Source organism: Mauremys reevesii, unplaced genomic scaffold, assembly GCF_016161935.1.
Source record: "Mauremys reevesii isolate NIE-2019 unplaced genomic scaffold, ASM1616193v1 Contig106, whole genome shotgun sequence".
NCBI classification, from domain to species: Eukaryota; Metazoa; Chordata; order Testudines; family Geoemydidae; genus Mauremys; species Mauremys reevesii.
In genome coordinates, this window is record NW_024100723.1 from 163,980 (window position 1) to 190,614 (window position 26,635).

Consider the following 26,635-nt stretch of genomic DNA (forward strand, 5'->3'; position numbering starts at 1 on the left):
CTTACCCTCACCAAGCCTAGGCCGGGAACCTCCAGGATCATATGCAGCATGTTCCTGGCCGTCACTGCGTCATGGACGCTGGAGTCTCTCACGCCGTCGATAGCAACGAGGAGGAAGTCCATGCTCTCGGATGGGTTGAAGTACTTCCCAAACAGCTGAAACAAACTGCTAGTGAAACCCCTTTTGCTGCCCAGCGCAGATCTGATCAGTGGCCTAGCAGCCAGGACTGGCCCGGCCAGGAGAGCAGGCAAACCCCACTCTACTGGGACAGGCCTGGCTTACTGCACCTGGGCAGCACAGTACCCAGCCAGCAATCGGAAGCTGTCATGCATGGCAGAGGCCAGCGTGGCAGTGCACGGGGGCACAATACTGCGCAGCACGGATACACTCTCTAGTGCTCAGCAGGGGCTGGTGCTCGTGCGCAGATGCAATGATGCCTTTTATTGCATTAATCTCTGAGGAAGCTCCCAGAAACCTGACAAGGAGCTGGGATCAGGTTTGGATGAGCCCCAGTGCATCTTGCGGTGTGTCATGTAGGCAGGTATATTGGGCTGCATTAGTAGAAGCACTGCCTGCAGATGGAGGGAAGTGATTATTCCCCTCTATTCGGCACTGGTGAGGTCACATCTGGAGTATTGCGTCCAGTTTTGGGCCCCGCACAAGAGAAAGGATGTGGACAAATCAGAGAGAGTCCAGCAGAGGGCAAGGAAAATGATGCGGGGGCTGGGGCACATGACTTGATAGCAGCCTTCACTACCTGCAGGGGGGTTCCAAAGAGGATGGAGCTCGGCTGTTCTCAGTGGTGGCTGATGAGAGAACAAGGAGCAATGGTCTCAAGTTGCAGTGGGGGAGGTTTAGGTTGGATATTAGGAAACACTATTTCACTAGGAGGATGGTGAAGCACTGGAATGGGTTACCTAGGAAGGTGGTGGAATCTCCATCCTTAGAGGTTTTAAGGTCAGGCTTGACAAAGCCCTGGCTGGGATGATTTAGTTGGGTTGGTCCTGCTTTGAGTAAGGGGTTGGACTAGATAATTTCCTGAGGTCTATTATTCTATGAGGTGGAGTGGGCCATAGGCAGGTCTCTGTCCCAGCTGGATGGGGTTAGTCACATCCTGGGTCTGTCCCTTCCCCCTGACACCTAGGGTGTTAATTTCTGACTCCTGATAACTCTGGGCACAACAATCCCAGGAAGCACTGACTGTAGTTACCGATGTGATATTGCTGATGTTGGTGACCCAGAAGGCTCTCTCAGTTTGACTGTCCTTGAGGATCTGCCGATACTCTGCACCGTGCTTCACTAGCATTTTGGCTGACCCAGGGAGGGGAAACAGACAACAGGCAATATAAATCAGACCTTCGGTTAGCAAACGGGAGTTTTGCAAGGAAGTTTAGAGAGGGTGTGTGAGAGACAAGTACATCTAACAAACATACTGTAAACTCAGGCCAATAACCTGTTCCCCCATCCCGCCCCCCAACGAAACAAACCAAACCCCCGGGGAGAGTCGAAATAAACCAGGCCGTAGGGGCGCAGCAGCGTGGGGCTCTCCAGTTGATTGCACTGAATGCAGCATGTACGATTACCAGCCCTGTGGGCAGGTAGCATATGTGGGCATTTGGCCCAAGGAGCTACTGGCCCTCGGAGACCAGGAGACCAGAGGGGCTGAACTGGTGGAGCCAAGGGAGACAGTGAGGTACATAGAGGAGACTTTTAGGGATGCAGTAGAGTAGTCCCACCCCCAGTCTGACAGCCTCTGTGCTGCTGAGGAGGGTGAAAGTTTCGGGGAAGGAGAACATCGAGCTGGGGCAGAGGGAGACGATCCCATAGTTGGGACCCACCTTCCAGATGAAGTCATGATGTCCTCTCACACTGAGGCTACCCCTCCTGAGGCGGGAATCCCACTTACAAAGAGAAGCCAGGAAATAGTAATGGGGGATTCAATCAATAGACATATAAACAGTTGGGTTTGTGATGACTGGGAGAACCGCATGGTAAATTGCCTGCCTGGTGCAAAGGTTGCAGCTATCACGAGACATCCAGACAGACTTATGTGCAGTGCTGTGGTATGTAACCTAGCGTTTAAATCGGCCTCTGTATGAGATAGCTAATGTGAGAGTGAATTTTAAAAAAGTCTCCAGATGTGATCCCTGGTAAGCCTGACTTCAGTACCAGGCAAATTGTTGAAACTATAGGAAAGAACAGAATTATCAGACACGTCGGTGAACACAATTTGTTGAGGCAGAGCCAACATGCCTTTTATAAAGGGAAATCATGCCTCACCAGTCTACTAGAATTCTTTGAAGGGGTCAACAAGGATGTGGAGAAGGGTGATCCAATGGATATAGTGTACTTAGACTTTCAGAAAGCCTTTGACAGGGTCCCTCACCAAAGGCTCTTAACCTAAGGAAGCTGTCATGGGATAAGATGGGAGGTTCTCTCATGAGTCAGTGGTTAAAAGATAGGAAGCAAAGGACAGGAATAAACGGCCAGTTTTCACAGTGGAGAGAGGTAAATAACGTGGTCCCCCAAGGATCTGTGTTGAGACCAGTGTAGTTCAATATAGTCATAAATGATCCAGAAAAAGGGGTAACCAGTGAGGTGGCAAAATTTGCAGATGATACAAAATGACTCAAGATAGTTAAATCCAAAGCAGCCTGCGAAGAGCTACAACGGGATCTAAAAAAAATGAGGGACTGGGCAAGAAAATGGCAGATGAAATTCAATATTGATAAATGCAAAGTAATGCACATTGGAAATCATAATCCCAACTATACATACAAAATTATGAGGTTTAAATGACCACTCAAGAAAGAGATTTTGGAGTTATCGTAAATAGTTCTCTGAAAACATCCAGTCAATGTGCAGCGGCAGTTAAAAAAGCAAACAGAATGTTGGGAACCATTAGGAAAAGGATAGATAATAAAACAGAAAAATATCATAATGGTTCTATACAGTGGTGAGCTGGAGCCGTTTCCCACAAGTTCCCAAGAACTGGTTGCTAAAATTAGACCTCCGTGGAGAACCGGTTGTTAAAGGGCCAGGGGGTGGGCAAAGAACTCCAGTCTGTGGGCGGGACCATCCTGTTGCTCCCAGGATTCCCAGCTGGGGAGGCTGAGGTTCCCCTGGCCCCTCCCCCGCTTCCCCCCAGCTGCAGCGTGGCCAGCTGCCGGCACCAGCTGGGCAGCTCAGCTGAGCTCTGGAGTCGTCCTGCTGCCGCTTTTTGAGTAGCCCCGCAAGTGGGGTGGGAGAGGGGGCTGCTGCAAGCTCCAGGGCTAGCCAGAGGGGAGGGAAGGGGAAGGGGCAAGTGGGGCAATTGGCCCAGGCCCTGCAGGGGCCCCCGGCCCCACGAGGATGTCTCCCCCGGGCTCTCCCCCGCTTCCCCCACCCCGCAGAGCCGCAGCATGGCCAGCAGCTGGGCAGCTCATCTGAGCTCTGGGCTGCCGGCAAGGTAAGGGGACGGGCTGCAGGGGCTGCAGGGTGGGGCAAGTAGGAAATTTGCCCCGGCCCTCGGCCCCACGAGGATGTCTCCCAGGCTCTCCTCCCGCCCCACCTCGCAGAGCCGCAGCATGGCCAGCAGCTGTGCAGCTCAGCTGAGCTCTGGGCTGCCAGCAAGGTAAGGGGCGGGGGCTGAGCCCGGGGCGGCAAGTGGGGCAATTTGCCACGGCCCCTGGCCCCACGAGGATGTCTCCTCCCCGCCCCTCCCCTGCAGAGCTTCAGCGTGGCCAACAGCTGGGCAGCTCAGCTGAGCTCCTGAGTCGTCCTGCTGCTTTGAGATGCCGGCAAGGTAAGGTACGGGGAGACTACGAGCCCAGGGCTGCGGGGGAGGGCAAGTGGGGCATTTGCCCCAGGCCCTGCAGGCCCCCAGACTCTCCTCTGCTTCCTCCCTTAAATCAGAACTTTTATAGGGAACCGGTTGTTAAGATTTTGGCAGCTCATCACTGGTTCTATATAAATCTATGATGCGAAACCTTGAATACTGCCTGCAGTTCTGGTCCCCATCTCAAAACAGATATACCAGAATTGTAAAAGGTGCAGAGAAGGGCAACAAAAATGATTAGGGGAATGGAACAGCTTCCATATGAGGAGAGATAAAAAAGATGGGGGACAAGGGTACACTTCAAACACTGTATCGCCGTAGCAGCACTGGCGCTGTAGCATTTAAGTGAAGATGCTCCTATGCAAACAAGCTCTTAATCCACTTCCCCGAGAGGCGCTGGCTAGGTGAGTGGGAGAGGTGCTCCTGCCGACAGGGGTGTGGATTTTTCACACCCCTGAGCAATATAGTTATAACAATATAGGTCTGTAGTAGAGACCTGGGACTATTTCGTTTAGACAAGAGATGACTAAGGGGGGATATGATAGAAATCTATAAAATCATGACTGGTATGAAGAAAGTGACTAGGGAAGTGCTATTTACTCCTGCACATAACAGGAGAACTAGGGGTCACTTTATGAAATGAATAGGCAGCAAGTTAAAAACAAACAAAAGAAGGTATCTGTGCACACAATGCATAGGCAACCTGTGGAAATTGTTGCCATGGGAAGTTGTGAAGGCTAAAAGTATAATTGGATTCAAAATAATCAGGGCATGTAATCCCATACTCTGCATGTCCCTAAACCTCTGACTACCAGAAGCTGGGACTGCATGTCAGGGGATGGATCACTCAGAATTTCCCTGTTCAGTTCATTCCCTCTGAAACATGAAGCACTGGCCACTATCTGAAGACATATAGACTAACAGACGTTTTGCAGCATGAGCAAGGCATCCAAAGAAGTGGGTATTCACGAAAGCTCATGCTGCAGAACGTCTGTTAGTCTATAAGGTGCCACAGGTACAGAACCAGACTAACACGGCTACCCCTCTGATACTATCTGAAGACACAATATTGGGCTAGATGAACCATTGGTCTGACTCAGTATGTCCATTCTTATGTGAGTTATGAAGAGTAGAATACGGATAGAGGAAGCTAAAGACATCGGGGGAAACTCCATGGCTTGCAGGACTAAGGAGGGTTTCTTTAAAAAAAGTGTATTAGGAACAAAAGAAATCCTAGCAGTGATGTAGGCTCATTACTAGATGGAGACTGTTTAAAAGGTTGCAGAAAAGGTGGAAGTGTTCAATAAATATGTTTTTCGTGTTGGAAACCCCATGTCAGTGTATTTAGGAAGGACAAGGGTCTCCAGTGCTCTTACATTTTAGCAGCTGCATGAAGGAGAAGAGGTGGTGAAGTCCCTCCACAGCCGATTGCCAGATCTCCTGCTCCTGCTCCACACAGCACAGAGTGAGACACCCCACCAGCTGGCCCAGGACTCTGAACTCCTCCACTTCCTGACGGAGAGAAGGAGCAAATGGAGTCACTCGCCCCTGCAGACCTAGCGCAGCGAGTCCCCCTGGCATTGCCCTAGCAGTGGGTTAGAACAGGGGGAGGCAGAGGCCACCGCAGAGAGACTGGAGACAATGAGAGCAGGAGGAGCTGTGGGGCCCATCACCAGGGGCTGAGGAAAGCTCAGCAGGGACGGAGAAATCTGGGCAGCAAAGTCAACAAACGTTACCCCCGAGTGGGGACCCAGGTAACGAATGAACTAACGTCCAGTCTCCATCTCAAGGGCAAGTTCCTAATCCCAGCCCCTTCTCCCATCCCCCTCCCTTCTTTGACCTCAGGCCCAGGAGCTTGGAGTCACCTTGGACTCCTCTGCTCTGCCTCCTGCCTCTCTCACTCCATCCTGGAGCTCCCCAGAGCCCTCCCTTTCCGCGCCGCCCCCAGCCTGCCTGCTCTCTCCTGCCGGCTGTCTCCTGCAGCCTTGTCCTCTCGTCTCCCCCTCCTGCAGCCCCTGCACTGGCTCCCTGCTCTTCCCCACCTGGCACCAAGCCCCTTGCCCTCCTCTCCCGGGGTCTGCACAGCCTCCCCACTCCCACTCCCCAGTTCTCTGGCGCCTTTGGCCCCGCCCATCCCTTTCACTGTGTCCCCTCCCACCTCCCTCATTCTGTTCTGCTGCCCCAGCCTCTGGGGGCACATCATTCGAGCGCCCCCCTCCAGCTGCCAGAGGGGAAGCCCTTCCACAGGGGGGATGGAGCATCTGGAGCAGCTCAATGGCCCTGAGCATGCAGAGCAAGGGGCGTTCATCTGGCAGCCTGGCAGAAGCTGATGCCAAGGCATCCCACAGGTGTCTGACAAAGGGGGTGAACAGACACCTGGGTTCGGAGGCTGCTGTCAGGGCAATCCTGTGTAAATGCATTGACCCTGCAGAGCAGACTTTGGTGCTAGGGGAACAGCGGGGAGAGTCCTTGGAGACAGAATGATGGAACTCGACCCAAAGCCCACTGGAGTCAGAGGAAAGACCCATCGACATCAGGGCTCATTAGATTGGACTCCTACTGAGGATCTTGCTGAGTCACTATTCTAGGCCTGCATTTTCCATGCCAGGGCATGCTGCACCGTGAGGCTGTTCAGTGTAGTTAGGAGGTGGCCAGGGTCACAGGCTGCTCACCTGGAATTTGCACTGAGACCCCATGAATTCCATCAGCCACCTGATCCTTCCCACTGCCCTCAGCCGCTCATGTACCTCCTTGGATGTGGTCCAGGGGAGCAGGACCTGAGAGAAACAAATTGGGACAAATTGCTAAGGAGAAGTACCAAAAAATAGTCCAAGCACATAGGGAGAAAATCAGCAAGGCAAAGGCAAAAATGAGTTCTAACTGTCAAGGGACATAAAAGACAATCAGAAGCAGCTCCATAAATGTATTAGGAGCAAGAGAAAGACAAAGGGAAGTGTGGGGCCACTACTCAGCAGGGAAGGAGAGCAAAGAATGGATGACACAGACAAAGCCCAGGTGTTTAATGCCTTTTTTGCTTTAGTTTTCACTAAAAAGGTTAATGACGACTAGATGCTTAACACAATATTAACAACAAGGGGGCAGGAATACAGGCTAGACTAGGGAGAGAACAGGTAAAAGACAATTGAGGTCAGTTAGATGTATTCAAGTTGGCAGAGCCTCATGATATTCACCCTAGATGGAGCTAGGCAAAGAAATCGCTGAACCTTTAGGAGGGTTGAGGTCCCAAAGGACTGGAGAAGGGCAGACACAGAACCTGTCTTCAGAAACGGGAACAAGGAGGCCCCAAGGAATTATAGATCTGCCAGCCTAACTTTGGTACCCAGAAAGATACTGAACAAGTTATTAAACAGTTTGTAAGAATCTAGAGGAGATAATAGGGTAATAACAAATAGCACCATGCCAAACCAATCTAATTTCCTTCTTTGACAGGGTTACTTGCCTAGTGGATGGAGGCAGGCAGTATATGATGATGTATATGAAGTTTAGTAAGGCTTTTGACACAGTCCCACAAGACATTCTCCTAAGCAAACTAAGCCAGTCTGATCCAGATGAGATTACTATAAGGTGGGCGCCCAACCGATGGAAAGATCGTACTCAAAGAGGAGTTATCACTGACTCGCTGGCAAAGTGGGAGGGTGTCTCAAGTGAGGTCCCCCAGGGGTGTGCCTGGTCCAGTACTAATCAATATTTTCATTAATAACTTGGTTAACGGAAAAGAGAGGATGCTTGTAAAGTTTGCGGATGACACCAAGCTGGGAGCGGTTGCAAGCACTTTGGAGGACAGATTAGAATTCAAAATCAGCTTGCTAAATTGGAGAGTTGGTCTGAAGTCAACAAGATAAAATTCAGTCAAAACAAATGTGACGTAACACACTTAGGAAGGAAAAATGCATAAAAACAAAGTGGGGGATAACCGGCTAGGTGGCAGTACTGCAGAAAAGGATCTGGGGGTTATCATGGGTCTCACACTGAATATGAATCAACAGTGTGATGCTGTTGTGAAAAAGGGAAATGCCATTCTGAATTGTGTTAGCTTGGAGCTCTGTGTCCAGTTGCAGGCACCACGCTTTAAGAAAGATGTGAACAAACTGGGGCCAGTCCAGAGGACAGCGACAAAAATGATCAGCAGTTTAGAAAACCTGACCTGTGAAGAAAGGTTGAACGAATTGGGCATGTTTCATCTTGAGAAGACGGAGGGGGCACCTGTAACAGTCTTCAAATACGTTAAGGGCTGTTATACAGAGGATGGTGACAAATTGTTCTCCATGTCCCCTGGAGGTAGGACAAGAAGTAATGAGCTTAATCTGCAGCAAGGGAGATTTAAGTTAAATATTAGGAAAAAGTCTAAGGGTGGCTAAGCACTGGGACAGGTGACCTAGGGAAGTGGTGGACTCCCCATCATGGAGGTTTTAAAAAACAGGCTGGACAAACACTCAACAGGGACAGTCTAGGAATGCTTGGCCCTACCTCAGTGCAGGGGGTGGAGTAGATGACCTCTTGAGATCCCTTCCAGCCCTGCACTTCTGTGATTCCCTCTTCCCAGGTTCTGGGATCGAGGAGACCGAATCTCTGTTAAGGACATTTCCTCTTTGGGAGCACAAACCACCCACAGAATCTACTTCCTGTGGCCCCAGAACTAGAATGTTGGGGAATCTAGCTCGGGCTTTGCCCAGGTTGGTGGGGCCCATGGTGAACACAAAGGAATGCCAGGTTCACATGAGGGCTCAGTGGAGAACACAGCAGATCCCGCCCACGCCCTCCACCCCACCCCATACAGACTTTTTCAGATATAGTGGGGCACTTGGCCCTCCAGCCCAAGAACCTTTGTAGAGAACGTACTCTGAGGAGCCGAAGGCACGGGGGTGTCCCATGCTTGGGATTAAACAGAGCCTTGGTCCCTGAGCCCCACCCCAGCTACAGGACTAGTCCCCTTCCTGCCCCCACGCCTCCAGACCTTCAAGATGATTTGCAGCACCAGAAGGTTGGGCTCCTGATCCTCGCACACCAAGGCCTTCAGCATCTCATCCATGGTTTTCAAAGTCTGCGTGCAGAGCAGAGGAGAAACCAGAGCAAGTGGAGTTACCCAGCCAGGTGATGAACCAATGCCCTGGCATGTGACACCCCCCCAGGTCATAGCAGCCCCTGGTATTACAGCTCACCCACTCACTTGTACCCGCAGGGGACCTACTACAAACTCCTCTTGGCAACAGGGCCCCACCTTTCTTTGCTCTCCCCAAAAAGCCCACTGCACACAGTCTATCCCACTGGGAGAGTCAGACAGGACTCCACATTTGGAGGGCAGATTTCCAGCCAAGCTTTGGCTCCCCTGGCCTATGTGCACCTGAAGCAGCCGATCTCAGGCCTGTGCCCCCAGCCACGCATGGGGGATGAATGTGCTTGTGAAGGGAGTGTCTGTTCCCCACTAATTGTCAGTGCCTGTGAAGGATAAATGCCTACTACTGCTACCCTAGGAGGGAGTTACTCCTTTATCTGGGCCTGTGCTTTGGGGCCTGTGCTTTGTGCTGCAGGTCCTGAGCTGAAGTCCTGTCGGGGAGCTGTGATCATTACACTCTTATGCCAGTGCCAGGTAACCCAGGGGACAGTACACGAGCGAGTGGCAGGATTCCCACTCAGTTTGGGACGGCTCAACATGGCCGGTTTGGGGCTTACTTTGGTGTAGAGAGCAGCCTCCACCTCCTCCATGGTGTGTGCTGGAGGCAGGGAGAAGATGCTGGAGAAGCAGGTGGCGAGCAGGCTGGGTTGTGTCAGGACCAGCAGCGGTAGCTTCATTTTGCTAAGAGAAGAGACACATGCGGATTTGGGGTCTGAGGCGGGACTGATGTGCTAATATTGCCCTCAGGCTCCCAGGACATGGAAACACCTGCGGGGGCTCCAGCTGGCGGGTGGCAGATGAGAACAGGCCAGGGGGTGGTGGAAGGAGTTGGTGCTGCCTTCTCCCATACCAGCAGGCAGGGACTTAGTGTAGCCTGCAGCTGTCTGCTGTGACCCCACCAGCACTCACCGGCTGGGGCAGAGATCGCTGCGCTTCATCAAGAAACAACATCCTGCAAATGGCATGGACGGGAGACTAGAGCCTGCTGGCACCAAAGCGCCTCTGAACCCAGCAGCCACAGTGCAGAGGAGCCTGCCAGTCCTGTCCCGCTGGGGGCAAGAGACCCTCCCACCACAGCCGTCTGCACTGCGGCTGCACAGTCCAGGCCAGCACAGAGATGCTGCATCAGCCCGCAGCCGGGCAGAACCGAAGCAGGGATCTAAGCCCTGCCCCTGCCCATTGCTCTCAGCCTGCTGGACAGGGCACACAGCTGTGTGCAGGGGGGCAGGAAGGTGGGGACAGCCCAGACAGCATTAACCTTTTCACCCCCACTGCCAGAGCATGGCCCCAGCACATGCAATGAGGTGCCAGGTGACTACTTGAGCTGTCCCTGCAGCCGTGCCCCTCGTGGCAGGCGGCAGCCAGTGAGGAACAGCTACGCCCACTGCTGATGCAAATCCCTCCCCCTCTCACCCCCGCAGAGACGCGATCATGGCCAATGCCGTCGCCTGCCCCGTTGTCAGGAAGCCAGTGCGTAGTGGGGAGAACTGCTCCAGCTCCTGCCCCGCCTCCTCTTCCCATTCCTGGGGAACCTATCGAGCCAACAGCGAGAGCCCAGCTCCAGCCTGCAGCATCCATCACCTTCCAGACGCCTGATGGACAGGGGAAGCTCAGAGCAGGGCGCTAGTGGCACTGAGAGAGAGCCCCCCATGGCACAGGCAGTGCCAAGTGCCAGGGCTCAGCCTGCCCAGCCTCTCAGCCACTGGGAGTCGCTGCGCTGCCAGTGTGACGCAGCTGGCACAGCTGGCATCGACTCCAGTCGCTCCGCTCCAGCAGCACCTAACTGCCCCTCTCCCCCCAGAGGGGACCGGTCCTGCCTTCCACGCTCCCTCCACCATATCTTCATAAGGCCACGTGGAGAGGTCACCAGGCACCGAAGGATCCTCCACCACCTACCCACTGGTGCCAGTCCACATGCACCAGCACCATCATCTGGTGCCACATTTCCTGGGGGAATCAGAAGATGGGGGAGGAGCAGAGGGGGAAATGCCCTGGAAAACTGGCCATGCCAAGAGGCTGGCGTGTCTGGCTGCACGTAGCACTGGCTGGGGCTGGGCTGGGCAGGCTGGGTACCTCAGCTTCATGATGGCGAGCATAGCTTGCTGACGCATCACGCCGGTCAGGGAGTCGACGGACTCGTGATCAATCAGCTCCTGAGGAGACAATGTGGGGAAATGCCAGCTGGGCTCCAAGCTCCTGCAAGGCTCCGACAGGGGATCAAAGCGCAGGGCCTGCAACACGTGGGCTCGGCAGCCAGGTCGTCCTACTGCAGGCTTGATGGTGTGCAGGGCTCCAGCCGGGGAGCGCAGTGCAGGGCCTGTGCTCAGTGTCCCAGTGTCACGCGCCAGTGCTCTGCAAAGGCTCCATCAGCATTATCACCCAAGGACTCCACCTGAGATCAGGCCCCCTTGTGCCCGGTGCTGCACACACACAGTGAGAGCCAGTCCCTGCCCCAGAGAGCTCACGAGCTAACTAGACGAGACAAGGCATGGGAGGGAAATTGAGGCACAGAGGGGGAAGTGACTTGCCCAAGGTCTTACTGCAGAACTGGGAGTAGAACCCCGGTGTGTTGAGCCCCAGCCCACTGGACCACCCACCAGCCCACGCTGTCCCACGTTCAGGGAAGGGAGGTAAGCTCTGGAAAGCTTTCTGCAGCGCTGGAGAGCAAAGACTTTCCAAATCTACGGAGCAGATTTGTTGCTAGTTCCCTAGTGGGCACTGACTGCGGAGTGTTGGGGCTCTGGGCAGGGAGACTGGCGTACACAGAGCGACCCGGTGACTTGGGAAGCTGGGTGTAAGGGAACAATCTACGTTTCAATACAGTTATATGTTTAGGAACAAAGACGGCAGGTCACACCCACAGCATGGGGGGTCCTAACCTGGGAAGCGGTGACTCTGGAAAAGACTTGGCAGTCATGGTAATCAGCTGCCCATGAGCGCCCAGTGCGAAGTTGGGGCCAAAAGGGTTAATGCTATCCCAGGATGTACAAACAGGGCAATCTCCAGTTGTTAGAGAGGTTATTTTCCCTCTGTATTTGGCACTGGTGCGACCGCTGCTGGGATCCTGTGTCCAGGTCCGGTGCCCACAATTCAAGGAGAATGTTGATAAATTGGAGGGGGGTCAGAGAACAGCCCCAAGAGTGACTGAAGGACTGGGAAACATGCCTGATAGTGAGAGACTCAAGGAGCTCAATCAGTTCAGCTTAACGAAGAGAGAGTTACAGGGTGACTTTATGACAGTCTGTAAGTATCTACAGGGGAAGCAAATACTGGATAATGGGCTCTTCAGTCTGACTCGATCCAATGATTGGCAGCTGAAGTTCGACAAATCTGCAAAGATCTCCAGGACAATCACTAAACCCGCCAAGTAACACAGCCCCAGTGTGTGTTTTACTCACCTTTATCTTCTCCACTAGCAGGGCTTTGTCCATAAAAGCAGGCAGGCTGCTGAGGGTGTTGATGGAATCCAAGAACTTGAGTTTCTTGGCCTCGTCCTACACCCCGCAGAGATTAGACACAAACAGGAAGGTTAGCGTGGAAAGGAGCTGCCAGTGGGAGAGATGTTAGAAAGCTTCCCCAGTGCTGCTCAGGCTTTGATATGCCAAATGGCAGAAGGCCATTCATCCGGCAACAGGAGTGACTATCTGGGAGGGCAGGGCAGCTCTGTATGAAACCGGACCAGAGAGGGAGCAGATCTCACGGGGTAGGTGTCCAGAGAGGAACTGCAACATGGCAGCTAAGCAGCCAAACAGTGTTAGCAGGGGCTTGACAGAGTGGGAGGAACATCTGGGTGGGACACCCTTACACCCCAATATTCACCACTGTCATGTCATTAGGATATGTTTTGTACAAAGTACATATTGTAAGGTATTGTAAAAGTCTTTATCTGCTAGACATTAATGTCTCATTGGATTGTATGTGCTATCGCTGTATGTGCAGTTATGAAGTTCAGCTATGTATGTATTCCTGAAACACGTTGTGAGGTTCAAAACAACCTTTTAGGTACAACAGTAAAAATGCCAAACAATGGCTTCTTGAGGAAATGCACACAAACAGCATAGAAACCTCTTTGAGATAACGCTACACAGTGGGAACTGTTGGACCCAGGTCGCAGCAAAAGAGTTTTCCAGCAGGTGGGAAGAGGAGATAAGGGGAACAATGACATCGGGGGGACCTCATGCTCCCTGCAGTAAGACACCTGGAAACACCTGAGGGACAAAGATTGAACTATGAGAAGTGATGGTCCCAGGCTGGAGAGAGATTCCTAACCTGTGTAAGAAAACCTGGGAAATCCAAGCTGCACAGCAAAGAATCTTAAGAATCTGCCAGCCTGAGAATTTGCTAGTGTAGATCCTATCTATCTAGTGTGGAAAGCTTAGTTTGTATGTTGTGTTTATTTACTAAGGTAATCTGCCTTGTTCTGTTTGCTATCTCTTAGAACCACTTAAAATCTACCTCTTGTAGTTAAGAATCTTATTTCTTGTTTGTACCATAACCCAGTTTGTACAATTAGTAACTGGGGGGAGGGGCAAAGAGTTGTGCATGCCTCTCTCCACATCAAGGGAGGAGGCAAATTTCATAAAACTTTTGGGTCTGTACTCCAAAGGAGGTGGGCACCAGAGTACTGGGACAAGCCCCTTCAGCTGAGTCTTCCCAGAGCTGATCTCAGGGTCTGTGTCTTTCTGCAGCTGGGCATGGCCCTGCCTGAGTGTATGGCTGAAAGTGGCTTGTGAACTGAGCCTAGGGCCGCCCAGAGGATTGGGGGGGCTGGGGCAAAGCAATTTCGGGGGCCCCTTCTATTTAAAAAAAAAAAAAAAGTTGCAATACTATAGTATCATGTATTTGGAAATGTAAAAAATAACCAGTGAAATACATTCAAAAATTAATTTTTAATAATTTGAAAATACACCTCTACCTCGATATAACGCTGTCCTGTGGAGCCAAAAAGTCTTACCGCATTATAGGTGAAACCGTATTATATCGAACTTGCTTTGATCCACTGGAGTGCGCAGTCCCCCCCACCCCCAGAGCACTGCTTTACCGCGTTACAGCCGAATTCGTGTTATATTGGGTAGTGTTATATCGGGGTAGAGGTATACACGAAATACATGATTTTAAAACATTCAATGCTTTAATGTGTGTGTCATAACTATAAAGGGAAGGGAACTGCCCTCCTGTGTACAATACTATAAAATCCCTCCTCGGCAGAGACACTAAAATCCTTTTACCTGTAAAGGGTTAAGAAGCTCAGGTAACCTGGCTGACACCTGACCCAAAGGACCAATAAGGAGACAAGATACTTTCAAATCTTGGCGGCGGGGAGGAGGCTTTTGTTTGTGCCCTTTGTTTTGGTGGTGTTCGCTCTTTGGACTAAGAGGGACCGGACATCAATCCATGTTCTCCAAATCTTTCTGAACAAGTCTCTCATATTTCAAACTTGTAAGTAACAGCCAGGCAAGGCGTGTTAGGTTTAACTTTGTTTTCTCAACTTGTAAATGTTCCTTTTTGCTAAGAGGATTTACCTCTGTTTGCTGTAACTTTGAACCTAAGGCTAGAGGGGGTTCCTCTGGGCTCTATGAATCTGATTACCCTGTAAAGTTATTTTCCATCCTGATTTTACAGAGATGAGTTTTACCTTTCTTTCTTTAATTAAAAGCCTTCTTTTTAAGAACCTGATTGATTTTTCCTTGTTTTAAGATCCAAGGGGATTGGATCTGGACTCACCAGGAATTGGTGGGGGAAAGGAGGGGGGATGGTTAAATTCTCCTTGTGTTAAGATCCAAGGGGTTGGATCGGTGTTCACCAGGGACTTGGTGAAGAAGTCTCTCAAGACTATCTAGGAAGGGAGTTAGTATTTAGGAGTGGTGGCAGCAAACCAGATCTAAGCTGGTAGTTAAGCTTAGAGGTGTTCATGCAGGTCCCCACATCTGTACCCTAAAGTTCAGAGTGGGGAAGGAACCTTGACAGTATATATACATTTGCAATTACATAATGGGCTGTCGCTGGGTGATGGTGATGGTTGGTGCCAATGGGCCGGCGCTGCCTGGGGGTGGCGCTGCTGTTGCCCAGGGCTGGGTGGGGAGCTGGGCTCAGGGCTGGGGGCGTGTCAGGAGGGTGTCCAGCTCAGAGGGGCTTACCATGCTGCTTACTCCCACCTCCCCACTCTCCCAGAGCCTCAGAGCGCGCCGCGTCCAGGAGCTTTCCTGAGGTTCTGAGCAGGAGGTGCTCAGGTCCCGCCCCCTTACCATGTGGCTCTGAGCAGGAGGTGCTCAGGCCCCGCCCCCTTACCATGTGGCTCTGAGCAGGAGGTGCTCAGGCCCCACCCTCTTACCATGTGGTTCTGAGCAGGAGGTGCTCAGGCCATGCCTCCTTACCACGCAGCTCTGAGTGGGAGGAGCTCAGTCCCGCCCCCTTACCATGCGGCTCGAGCAGGAGGTGCTCAGGCCCCGCCCCCTTACCACGTGGCTCCAAGTGGGAGGAGCTCAGGCCCCGCCCGAGCCACGCTGCTTTAGCTCTGTCCAGGGCCACTCCTGGAGGCGGTGCGCTGAGGTGCCGGGGGATGGGGGCAGGCGGAGGGAGCCTCCGACATTCTTGTGGGGGCCTCTGCGTGGCCCGGGGCCTGGTGCAAATTGCCTCACTTGTCCCCCCCTCTGGGTGGCCCTGCGCAAGCCCAGCGAGACAAGGTAAAGGGGGCCCAGGCTGGCAGAACAGGCGGGCTCAGTGGTATCCCGGTATATCAGGTGGCACCTCAAAGGGGCTGGAAATTGAAAGTAGACAAATTCAGACTGGAAAAGGATGTTTTTAACCAGGGCGGCTCTAGGATTTCCGCTGCCCCAAGCAGGGTGGCACGCCGCGGGGGGGGCGCTCTGGCAGTCGCCGGTCCCATGGCTCCGGTGGACCTCCTGCAGACGTGCCTGCGGAGGGTCTGCTGCTCCTGCGGCTCCGGTGGAGCATCCGCAGGCATGCCTGCGGGAGGTCCACCGGAGCCGGCTGCCGCCCTCCCCTGCGGGCGCCACTAGCGCTTGGCACTGGGGTCTGGAGCCGGCCCTGTTTTTAACAGAGAAAGTAATAGACCATTGGAACAACTGGGAAGTGGCATGGTGGGTGACCTTTTGGAACTCAAGGCAGGACATTTTTAAGCTGCTTTAGTTTAAACAGGAATAATTTAGGGGCTGGTCACTGGCCGGTGTTAGACAGGAGGTCACAGTGGTCCCATCTGGCCTTAGAATCCATGCATCTTCCGGAGAAGGGCGGATGGTGCATGTGGACAGGGCACTAGCTGACAGGTCAGAGGAGGGCTCTTAGTACCTGTTCATTGCTCGTGAGAAAGGCGTTGATGTAGTCCAGGGCCTCTTTCTCATCCGAGTCTGGCCTCATAAAGCAGGAGGCGTTACAAGGGGATGGTGAATCTGATCAAAGACAGAGCAGTGGTAATACCTGGGTCTTCCATGCTGCAGGCTGGGTGACAGAGATCTTAGAGAAAACCCTTACCCCCTCACTCCCGCCCCAGCAGGGGAGCAGCCCCGATGCACAGCAGGGTCTGGCACAGTGATTCCTGGCTTCCCCACCTCTTTGCTGCCCAGCCCAGCAAAGATCCAGTCAGAGCCCTGGTTCCCAACAGCCACCCCACTTCCCCTGCAGGCTCAGTCTGGGGATTTGGGGAGCGTCACATCTGGAAGGAGGGATGATGTCAGGCCATGAGTGGTGTCCCAACTCTCCAGGCCATTGCTGGAGGGGGCAGAGGGACTGGCAGTGAATTGCTCTGGTCCTCATGTAGGAGAGGGAACAGTTGCCCAGTCTGTGTGAGATATGGGTACCCAGAGCCTGCCCGTTCTGCTTGTTCTGACTGCCTCTCCTGCCACCAACAGCCAGCCAGAGCCATCAGGTGTAACCTGGGCAGGCACTGAGCTCCCATCATCAACACTCCCCCCCAAAGGCCCTGTGCTGGGACATGCAACAAAGGAGCCAGCAGATGGGGCTGCAACACCAGAGGGCATCTTATGCTCTGGCCGGCGCCCTGCCATCCTAGGCTTTAACAACTCACCCTGCACTGAGCATCCCCTTCAACGGGTGGAAAATATCCTCCAACCCTGCAGCGTGACAGATCAGGGTGGGCGATTCAGTCAGTCTCCACCTCATGCTTCGGCCGCCGTTTCTAATGCCCCAATCAGCTCTAGAGGCTGCAGCTGCTGCCAGCAGGAGGGGCCATTCCCCCCTGCTGGGGTTTTCCTGTCTCTCCATCTCATGGCAGCTCAGAGCAATACAAGGTCTATGGAGTCTTCTCCCCAGTGACACACTGGTCCTGCCACCCAACCCCCAGAGGGGCTAGGCCCCACCACAATGCAGGGCCATGGCCCCGGCCATTTCTGCAGCCCCCTCCGCCCACCCAGGAGGTACCCACTCACCGGCACGGAAGGGCTGAGGCACACACAGCTCCTGCTTCGGCTGTGGGCTCTTTTGCCAACTCTTCCGTTGGGGAGGTTTCATCTCCTCCCAGGCACCGATGGGCTTTGAGGGGTCCTTGGGGGCTTCTTCAGCCATCCTGCAAGAAGCTAGGACAAGGCATTGCTTGTGAGTGATGAGAGGCGACTGCCCCGTTCAGCATCAGGGCCAGCCCAATTATTTCTGTTCCACCAGTGCCTACAGACGCCAGCTGAGATCAGGGCCCTGTTGCACCAGGTGCTGCAGACAATCGCTGGGCTGTAGGGCTCAGACTCTAACTAGCCAAGGCAGCCAGCAGAGAAACAAGTGAAGGGATGTGCTCAAAGTCACCCAGCCAGTCAGCAGAACAAGCAGGATTAGAACCCAGGTCTCCGGATGCCCAGGCCAGCACCCCATCCCGCAGACCAAACGGCCTCCCTGGGTCACTCCCACCTCTCCTTTTGCTGGTTCACAAGCTGCACAGCAGACAGGCTGGATCCAGCCACTCAGGATTCTTCCTGCCCAGGGAAATTACCCTAATCCCTTCCCCCAGGAATATTGGGGCCATGGCAGTTCCCAGGTGGGCGAGGCCAGGGGGGTGGGGCAGCTGGGGCGGGCTCGTGAGCAGCAGGAGTTGCTCACACACCCCCGTGAAAGGGCAGGAGCAGAAGGTGGGAGAGCGGCAGGGAGGCTGGTACCTTCTCTTCCAACCTGCCCAACCTCAATTGCATTTATCCTGACCGCCCCCTGCAGGGCAGGGCCTGGCTGCTACCCTCACTGAACAGACAGAGAATTGTGGCACAGAGGGAATAAGGGACTTGCCCAAGGCTACGCAGACTATCTCTGGCAGAGCTGGGAAATGGCCATGGGTCTCCTGGGTCCCAGGCTGGCACCTTCTCTTCCAACCTCCTGCCCCCTTTGTCCCTGGTTCAGTGTGAGCTGTGAGAGCTCTCTGGGACACAGAAGCTGGCTGGTGCCCAGAAGGAACAACGTTGCCTATTGCACAGATCTCACTTTTCCCGAACATTGAAAATGCTGCTAAAACAATACCAGGGCCCGCCAGGATCCCTGCAGCTGGTCTTTGCAAAGTTGTGAACTGTTCCCTGGCCTCCCAGAGTGGGGCAGTGGGAGAGGGTGGGGCTGGCCCAAGGCCCTGGTGGATGGCGGCTTATGTGTATGGGGTCCCAGTGCTACAAAGCTGTGTGCCAGGGGCCGCGCTTTCTGGGGGTTTCACGGCTCATCTCTCCAAGGCCTGTGTGGCAGCAGCCGCTGGAGAGCATCCCAGGCCTGATTCCCCCCATGATGGGTCTCCTGAATGGCCCCTGCTCTGGGGGGCTCCATTCCTCACTCAATGTCTCCTGCTGACTCTCCAGCAGCTGCACGGCAGGTATCCTAATGCAGCCCTAGCCCTCTCCAGAGCTCAGGGGCACTGTCCTGGCATCGGACTGTCTTGGTAAATAGAACAATGGCTCCTGGCAACCTGAGAATGCCTGTTCCCCTGGCATCCTCAGTGCCATTCCCTATGGAAGTGATGGGGTCAGCAAAGGTGATGGAGGTGGTCAGGCCTAGCTCACTATTGACATGCCAGGTGCAGGGGGCGAGGTGCAGAGCCAGGGAGGAGACTGGAGAGGCAGGAGTGGCACATTGTGATGTGGCGCGGGCGGGAACTAGCTCCCCACATCTGAACGCTCCGCAGCACCGGCGGATTCAGATCCAAACCCGGATCTGGCTCCAAAATCACAGCTGGCCCCTCCCCCCGATCTGGAGCGGCTGAGACTCCAGTGCTCTGTGGAAGAGGCCAACAAATGCCAGCTCCTGGGGTGGGCTTACCCCCCGCCACAAGGCAATCTCGTGCTGGGAAGGGAGATGCCCAGAGCTGGCAGCTCCATCACTCACATTCCCAGCTTCCTGGGAATGAGCCAGGATTAGAGCTCTGGGTAGCGCGCAAAGCCCAGATCAGCACCCTCAGGCCTGCGAAGGACCCGCACCATCTGAGAGTGGTTGATTTCACAAGAGAGGGGGCTTCCCACAGACTCTCCAACTCCCTCACTGTGACAAAGTGGGACTGTTCTTAATGTTGCCTCTGAATACTGTAGGGGTGCCTCAGTTTCCCCTATGCATTTCTTAAGTCTCTAGGTGGTGGGATAAAGGCCAGTGTGCATAAATGGCTGACACTGTTTCCGGGCAGCTAATGGCCGGGGCCCTTCCCTCTTGCAAGGGGATAGCTAAAGGTGTTGGAGAACAAAGGGATCAAGTGACTTCCTGGCTCGGGAAAGAGACAAAGGCCAGAGAGCAGGGGCTGGAGAGTTTCACTTTGGAGCTGGCTGCGGATGAGGAGTGAAGTGCAGACATGGGTGTCTGGCTCACTGCCCCCCAAAATGGACCCGGCTGAGGGGTCCTGTTCTCTGGACCTACAAGCTCTGTTTTAGACCGTGTTCCTGTCATCTAATAAACCTCTATTTTTCTGGCTGGCTAAGAGTCACGTCTGACTGCGAAGTGGGGGTGCAGGACCCTCTGGCTTCTCTAGGACCCTGCCTGGGCAGACTCACTGTGGGAAGCGCAAGGAGGGGCAGAGGATGCTGAATGCTCCAAGGTCAGACCCAGGAAGCTGGAAGCCCTGTGAGCTTCTGGCCCAGAAGAGCCTGCTCACAGAGAGGAGACTTCACCAGAGTCCTGACTGGCTTCATAGGGAGCAGCTCCAGAGTATTGCCCAGGGACTCCATGACACACACCTCTTATGCTTCTTCCCATTTGCCTTTCATCACCCCCACATGGCCCATGTTGGCCACCAGCTACCTCCCTATCTGGACACTTACCTGGCCCCATCACAGCAGCAGCTGAGCATGCGGGTGTTGTTGTATTTAGCATCTCAAACCCCCCCCCCCATGGAGCAGGGACTTGCTCTCCCTACTTTGCTCAGGCCCAGAGTGTCAGGGACTCACCTGATCTCACTCAGAAGTCTTACAGCAGAGTCCCAGCCCAATGCCTCATCTACCAGCCTGTGCCGCCTTCCCGTGCCTTGCCACCAGACCCGCTAAACCCTCCTCCTTGTCTCCATCCCCTCTGGGCTTGACTGGTGCGACCCCTTCTGTTTAGCCGCCCCAGACTCCCTCCTGTGCACATGCCGCTGCCCACTTCCTCACTGGCACCGGGCTAGACAGCCAGCACCAGGGCACTTGGCAGCCAGGCGCTCGCAGAAGGCTCGGTGTGGCTGGCGATGCAATGGAAAAGCAGAGGTGGGCAATAGAAGATTCTCCTACCTGGAGTCAGGAGTGGGCAAAAGCCGGTGTGTATATGGTCCACCCACTTTCTGCTGCCGGTGGCAGAGCTGAAACGGCTGGCTCAGCGTTCCTCAGCAGCACGTGAAAGCACTCGCTCTGCCAGAGCCAAGCCTGACAGTGAGGGGATGAGGCTGTGCCAGCCAGCAGGGGGCATGTCACAATGGGCAGGTGAGTCACAAGCCAGCCAGTGTGTGACTCCCCAGCCATGGGATGCCCCAGCCCAGACTAGTTCTGGCCTCGCAGGGTTTAAGAGCCTGTCCTTCCCCACCGGGGTCATGGGATGGACCTGTGACGGGTTGGATCACAGAAACCCCCCGGGAGCTGCCACCTGATGTGCCAAGACTACCTCTGCTCCTGTTTTCCCTGCCAGCTCAGTACTCCAGCACCCTGTCTTGCTGAGCCAGACACTCCCGTCTGCTCCAACACAGACCCAGGGTCTGAATTACGTGCCCCAAAGCTGCAGGTTTACCTGAAAACAGCTCACAGAAGTGTGTTTGTCTTTAGCACTCAGATGCCCAACTCCCAATGGTGTCTAAACCCAAATAAATCCGTTTTACCCTGTATAAAGCTTATGCAGGGTAAACTCATAAATTGTTCACCCTCTATAACACTGATAGAGAGAGATGCGCAGTTCTTTGCTCCCCCAGGTATTAATACAGACTCTGAGTTAATCAATAAGTAAAAAGTGATTTTATTAAACACAGAAAGTAGGTTTAAGTGGTTCCAAGTAGTAACAGACAGAACAAAGTAAGTCACCAAGCAAAATAAAATAAAATGCGCAAATCTATGTCTAATCAAACACTGAATACTGATAAGATCCTCACCAGTTCCGGAAGGCACCCTTTTACAGACTAATCTCCTTTTAGCCTGGGTCCAGCAATCACTCACACCCCTTTGTTGCAGTTTCCTCCAAATATCCTGGGGGTGGGGAGGCTCTCTCTTTAGCTAGCTGAAGACAAAATGGAGGGGTCTCCCAGGAGTTTAAATAGACTTTCTCTTGTGGGTGGAGATCCCCCTCCTCACTCCTATGGAAAGTCCAGCTCCAAGATGGAGTCCTGGAGTCACCTGGGCAAGTCACATGTCCATGCATGACTCACAGTCTTTACAGGTAGAAGCCATTGTCCACGTGATATCGTGTATGTCTCCAGGAAGACTTCTTATGTGGACTGGAGCATTCCAAGAGGCATTGTTCCCCAAGTGCTTCCTGATCGGGTACTTAGCCTTGCGAATTCCTTCCTAAAGAAGCTGACCAAATGCCTCACAAAGCTTACTTAGAAATCAAGCAAGTATACAGCCAATATTCTTAACCTCAAGTAGAAAATGATAGATGTGTACAAATAGGATGACTAGATATAGTAGACCATAACCTTTACAGAGATATGTTACATGGCACAGGCAGCACAAAACATATTCCAGCTATGTCCTATTTTCATAAAGACTTATGGGAGGTACCGTCACAGGACCTTCCGCTCCCCACAGTCACAGATGTTAGGCCAGAAGGGACCACTGGGCTCATCTAGTCCCAGCTCGTGCAGACCCCAGGCCAGAGCCCCTCCTCGTATCTATGCAGCTGGAGCCAGGGGGTTCCCCAGATCCCCGAGTGGGAGCATCAGTTCCATCCTGGCTCCTCCTCCTTGTGACAGCGCAGAATGGGGGTTCTTGAACTCTCCTTACCCCCAGCTCCCATTCCCAGCTCACGTGGGCGGCTCTTTGCACCTGCCCAAGCTGCTGGGTGCCTTGGCCATGGGATGTAAAACGGCCCCATCTCTGCTTCCCCTTCCACCAGGGCAACAGCACAAGCTGCTTTAAGAGCAGCCTCCTGCCCCTCCCCACCAGCTGAGTCTCAGGCCTTGCTAGCTGCTCAGTGCCTCGGCAGTCCCAGGAGATGATTGCTGCGGGGGTCTTGTGTGACATTATGAGTCTGATCTAATATCTCACTGAAGAAAAACAGGGCCAGAAAGAGTTAATTAACTCACAGACTAACCTGACCCAGGGCTGAACTTTAGAAACTGGTTAGGAAGATGTGTAAATGAATAGAGCTTTGAAATGCAGGTCTTCATTGTTAGAGGTAGAAGGGTAGGTGTTTGCTCAGGTCTTGTGATGTAAGCAAACAAGACTTGTTTATTGCTATGGCTTTAATTTAAAGATCAAAAAGGAATATTAACATTTAGGAAGATGCTTGAGTGAAATAGTATTATTTTCTATGTGTCTCTTTGAAGGTTGTGGTAACCCGTATCTGAACTATTTAATGGCTAAATTACCCTGTATTAATTGCCAGGATGTTTGGGAGAAGGAGCATTAGGACTATTGTTTTCTCAAGCCAAAAGGCTGCTGGAAATGTATAAGAACCCTAGGACATGATCCTACTTCATCTCAGATCTGCTTTGGGTTTCAAGAGGGGGGAACCTTAAGCCATAAGGATTGAGATCCCCAGTCACTGACTGGAGTCACCCTGAATATGGACATTGGACCATAACCTATGGACTATTTCTAAAAGGACTTTTGGCAACTACAAGCTCACCTCTACTATGTATCTGAACCTCAAGAACTGAATTCAAGTCTGTATGTATATTGGTCTTTTAACCAACACTCTCTCGCTTTTCTTTTGTAATAAACTTTGGCTTAGATAATAAGAATTGGCTATAGCGTGTATTTTAGGTAAGATCTAGTTATAATTGGACCTGGGTATGTGGCTGATCCTTTGAGATTGGAAGAACCTTTTCTTTTATATGATGAGATAAGATTTTCAGTAATCATCATCATATCTGACATGTGTGTCTGGATGGAGGCTTGAGGTTGGTCACTTTAAGGGAACTGCAGTGTTTGAACTTCTGAGTAACCAGTGGGGTATGGTAGAAGCTGTTCTGTGCTGGCTTGGTAAATCTAAGTATTGGAATAACCACCAGCTTCTGGGGTTTGTGTGCCCCGTTCTGTTTGCAGTTCACCCTAATTGAGTGACCTCAGCTGGCTCCCACGGGCAGCACTGTCACATCTTGGCCCAGGGGGAGGCAGTGACTCCTAGAAGCAGGGAGAGCAGCAGCACCATAGATCAGGGAGGTCTGGCAATGCCAGTGGCTGGCTGGGATCTGACAGCCCAGGCACCCAGAGCAGACTGTCAAAGGCCAAACCCCTCTCACCACTGGCTCTGTAGCTCCCCCTTAGGCACCATCCCGTGCCTGTAGATCTTCCACCGTAGGGGCGTGTGCACCCAGGGCACTTGAGTCACAGACATTTGCCAGCAGTACCATGGAGTGATGCCTGTGCCCCCGCTCTCCCCACGTGCTCAGGCACGGGCATCAAAAGGGCACGTCCGCCACCTCCCTCTCCAGTCCTTCACACCTGCATACTGTGGTGAACATCCCCAATTCTACTGAGGCCTCAGGGACAAGGTCTATGATGAACTGGTTGGGGTTGACCACCCTGCCCCCCCGTCCCGCGTTGCACCCTATGGCTCGCTGAGGATCCAAACTGACACTCATCGGTTTGAGCCCCTACCTAGCCAGGCCCTGTTCTCTCCCCCGAGGCAGTTGCTGGCCCTGAACCCCTGCAGGCAGCCATGACACACAGGCACTCAGGGCTCGAGAGAAGGGCTATCGCTGGCTGAAAGACCCCTGCCTGCGTGGTGGGGATCGAGGCCACTTTGCCAGCAGGTGCCCCCCAAGTCCTGGGCTATGGTGAGTCTGGGGAGATGGGAGGATTCAGCCTCTGTCTGTGGTTTGCTTTGCTCTGGAGTGCAGGAGCTGGTCCAAGAGGTACTATAGCAGGACCGCTTGGAAATAGTGACCATAATACAATTGCATTCAACATCCCTGTGGTGGGAAGAACACCTCAACTGCCCAACACTGTGGCATTTAATTTCAAAAGGGGGAACTATGCAAAAATGAGGGGGTTAGTTAGACAAAAGTTAAAAGGTACAGTGACTAAAGTGAAATCCCTGCAAGTTGCATGGGCCCTTTTTAAAGACACCATAATAGAGGCCCAACTTCAATGTATACCCCAAATTAAGAAAAACAGTATAAGAACTAAAAAAGAGCCACCATGGCTTAACAACCATGTAAAAGAAGCAGTGAGAGATAAAAAGACTTCCCTTAAAAAGTGGAAGTCAAATCCTAGTGAGGCAAATAGGAGCACAAACACTGCCAACTTAAGTGCAAGAGTGTAATAAGAAAAGCCAAAGAAGAGTTTGAAGAACGGCTAGCCAAAAACTCCAAAGGTAATAACAAAATGTTTTTTAAGTACATCAGAAGCAGGAAGCCTGCTAAACAACCAGTGGGGCCCCTTGACGATCGAAATACAAAAGGAGCGCTTAAAGACGATAAAGTCATTGCGGAGAAACTAAATGGATTCTTTGCTTCAGTCTTCACGGCTGAGGATGTTAGGGAGATTCCCAAACCTGAGCTGGCTTTTGTAGGTGACAAATCTGAGGAACTGTCACAGATTGAAGTGTCACTAGAGGAGGTTTTGGAATTAATTGATAAACTCAACATTAACAAGTCACCGGGACCAGATGGCATTCACCCAAGAGTTCTGAAAGAACTCAAATGTGAAGTTGCGGAACTATTATCTAAGGTTTGTAACCTGTCCTTTAAATCGGCATCGGTACCCAATGACTGGAAGTTAGCTAATGTAACGCCAATATTTAAAAAGGGCTCTAGAGGTGATCCCGGCAATTACAGACCAGTAAGTCTAACATCGGTACCGGGCAAATTAGTCGAAACAATAGTTAAGACTAAAATTGTCAGACACATAGGAAAACATAAACCGTTGAGCAGTAGTCAACATGGTTTCTGTAAAGGGAAATCGTGTCTTACTAATCTATTAGAGTTCTTTGAAGGGGTCAACAAACATGTGGACAAGGGGGATCCGGTGGACATAGTGTACTTAGATTTCCAGAAAGCCTTTGACAAGGTCCCTCACCAAAGGCTCTTACGTAAATTAAGCTGTCATGGGATAAAAGGGAAGGTCCTTTCATGGATTGAGAACTGGTTAAAGGACAGGGAACAAAGGGTAGAAATTAATGGTAAATTCTCAGAATGGAGAGGGGTAACTAGTGGTGTTCCCCCAGGGTCAGTCCTGGGACCAATCCTATTCAATTTATTCATAAATGATCTGGAGAAAGGGGTAAACAATGAGGTGGCAAAGTTTGCAGATGATACTAAACTGCTCAAGATAGTTAAGTCCAAAGCAGATTGTGAAGAACTTCAAAAAGATCTCACAAAACTAAGTGATTGGGCAACAAAATGTAATGTGGATAAATGTAAAGTAATGCACATTGGAAAAAATAACCCCAACTATACATACAACATGATGGGGGCTAATTTAGCTACAACGAGTCAGGAAAAAGATCTTGGAGTCATCGTGGATAGTTCTCTGAAGATGTCCACGCAGCGTGCAGAGGCGGTCAAAAAAGCAAACAGGATGTTAGGACTCATTAAAAAAGGGATAGAAAACAAGACTGAGAATATATTATTGCCCTTATATAAATCCATGGTACGCCCACATCTCGAATACTGTGTACAGATGTGGTCTCTCACCTCAAAAAGATATTCTAGCACTAGAAAAGGTTCAGAAAAGGGCAACTAAAATGATTAGGGGTTTAGAGAGGGTCCCATATGAGGAAAGATTAAAGAGGTTAGGACTCTTCAGCTTGGAAAAGAGAAGACTAAGGGGGGGATATGATAGAGGTATATAAAATCATGAGTGATGTTGAGAAAGTGGATAAGGAAAAGTTATTTACTTATTCCCATAATACAAGAACTAGGGGTCACCAAATGAAATTATTAGGCAGCAGGTTTAAAACAAATAAAAGGAAGTTCTTCTTCACGCAGCGCACAGTCAACTTGTGGAACTCCTTATCTGAGGAGGTTGTGAAGGCGAGGACTATAACAATGTTTAAAAGGGAACTGGATAAATTCATGGTGGCTAAGTCCATAAATGGCTATTAGCTAGGATAGGTAAAGAATGGTGACCCTAGCCTCTGTT

The 26,635-nt window shown here is 52.1% G+C and overlaps 1 protein-coding gene across 8 annotated transcripts in view; it reads right to left on the bottom strand.

Moving 5' to 3' along the window:
- Positions 1 to 20,686, bottom strand: part of LOC120392635 (maestro heat-like repeat-containing protein family member 7) — a 51,530-nt gene extending 30,844 nt beyond the window's left edge. For 7 of the 8 annotated variants that reach the window (XR_005591748.1, XR_005591750.1, XR_005591749.1 and 4 more), the window contains exons 1-11: positions 20,633 to 20,686; positions 17,357 to 17,493; positions 16,260 to 16,360; positions 12,350 to 12,445; positions 11,025 to 11,104; positions 9,509 to 9,632; positions 8,793 to 8,879; positions 6,490 to 6,594; positions 5,194 to 5,329; positions 1,211 to 1,311; positions 6 to 155 (exon numbers count right to left, since the gene is read on the bottom strand). Coding sequence is in view for 1 of the 8 variants with exons in the window: in XM_039517393.1 (XP_039373327.1) it covers positions 6 to 155; positions 1,211 to 1,311; positions 5,194 to 5,329; positions 6,490 to 6,594; positions 8,793 to 8,879; positions 9,509 to 9,632; positions 11,025 to 11,104; positions 12,350 to 12,445; positions 16,260 to 16,360; positions 17,357 to 17,492 (1,116 nt within the window). In the remaining 7 variants the exon portion in view is untranslated. The remainder of the gene's footprint in view (positions 1 to 5; positions 156 to 1,210; positions 1,312 to 5,193; positions 5,330 to 6,489; positions 6,595 to 8,792; positions 8,880 to 9,508; positions 9,633 to 11,024; positions 11,105 to 12,349; positions 12,446 to 16,259; positions 16,361 to 17,356; positions 17,494 to 20,632) is intronic. The other variant, XR_005591747.1, reaches the window with a different exon arrangement.
- Positions 20,687 to 26,635: the final 5,949 nt, after the last annotated feature.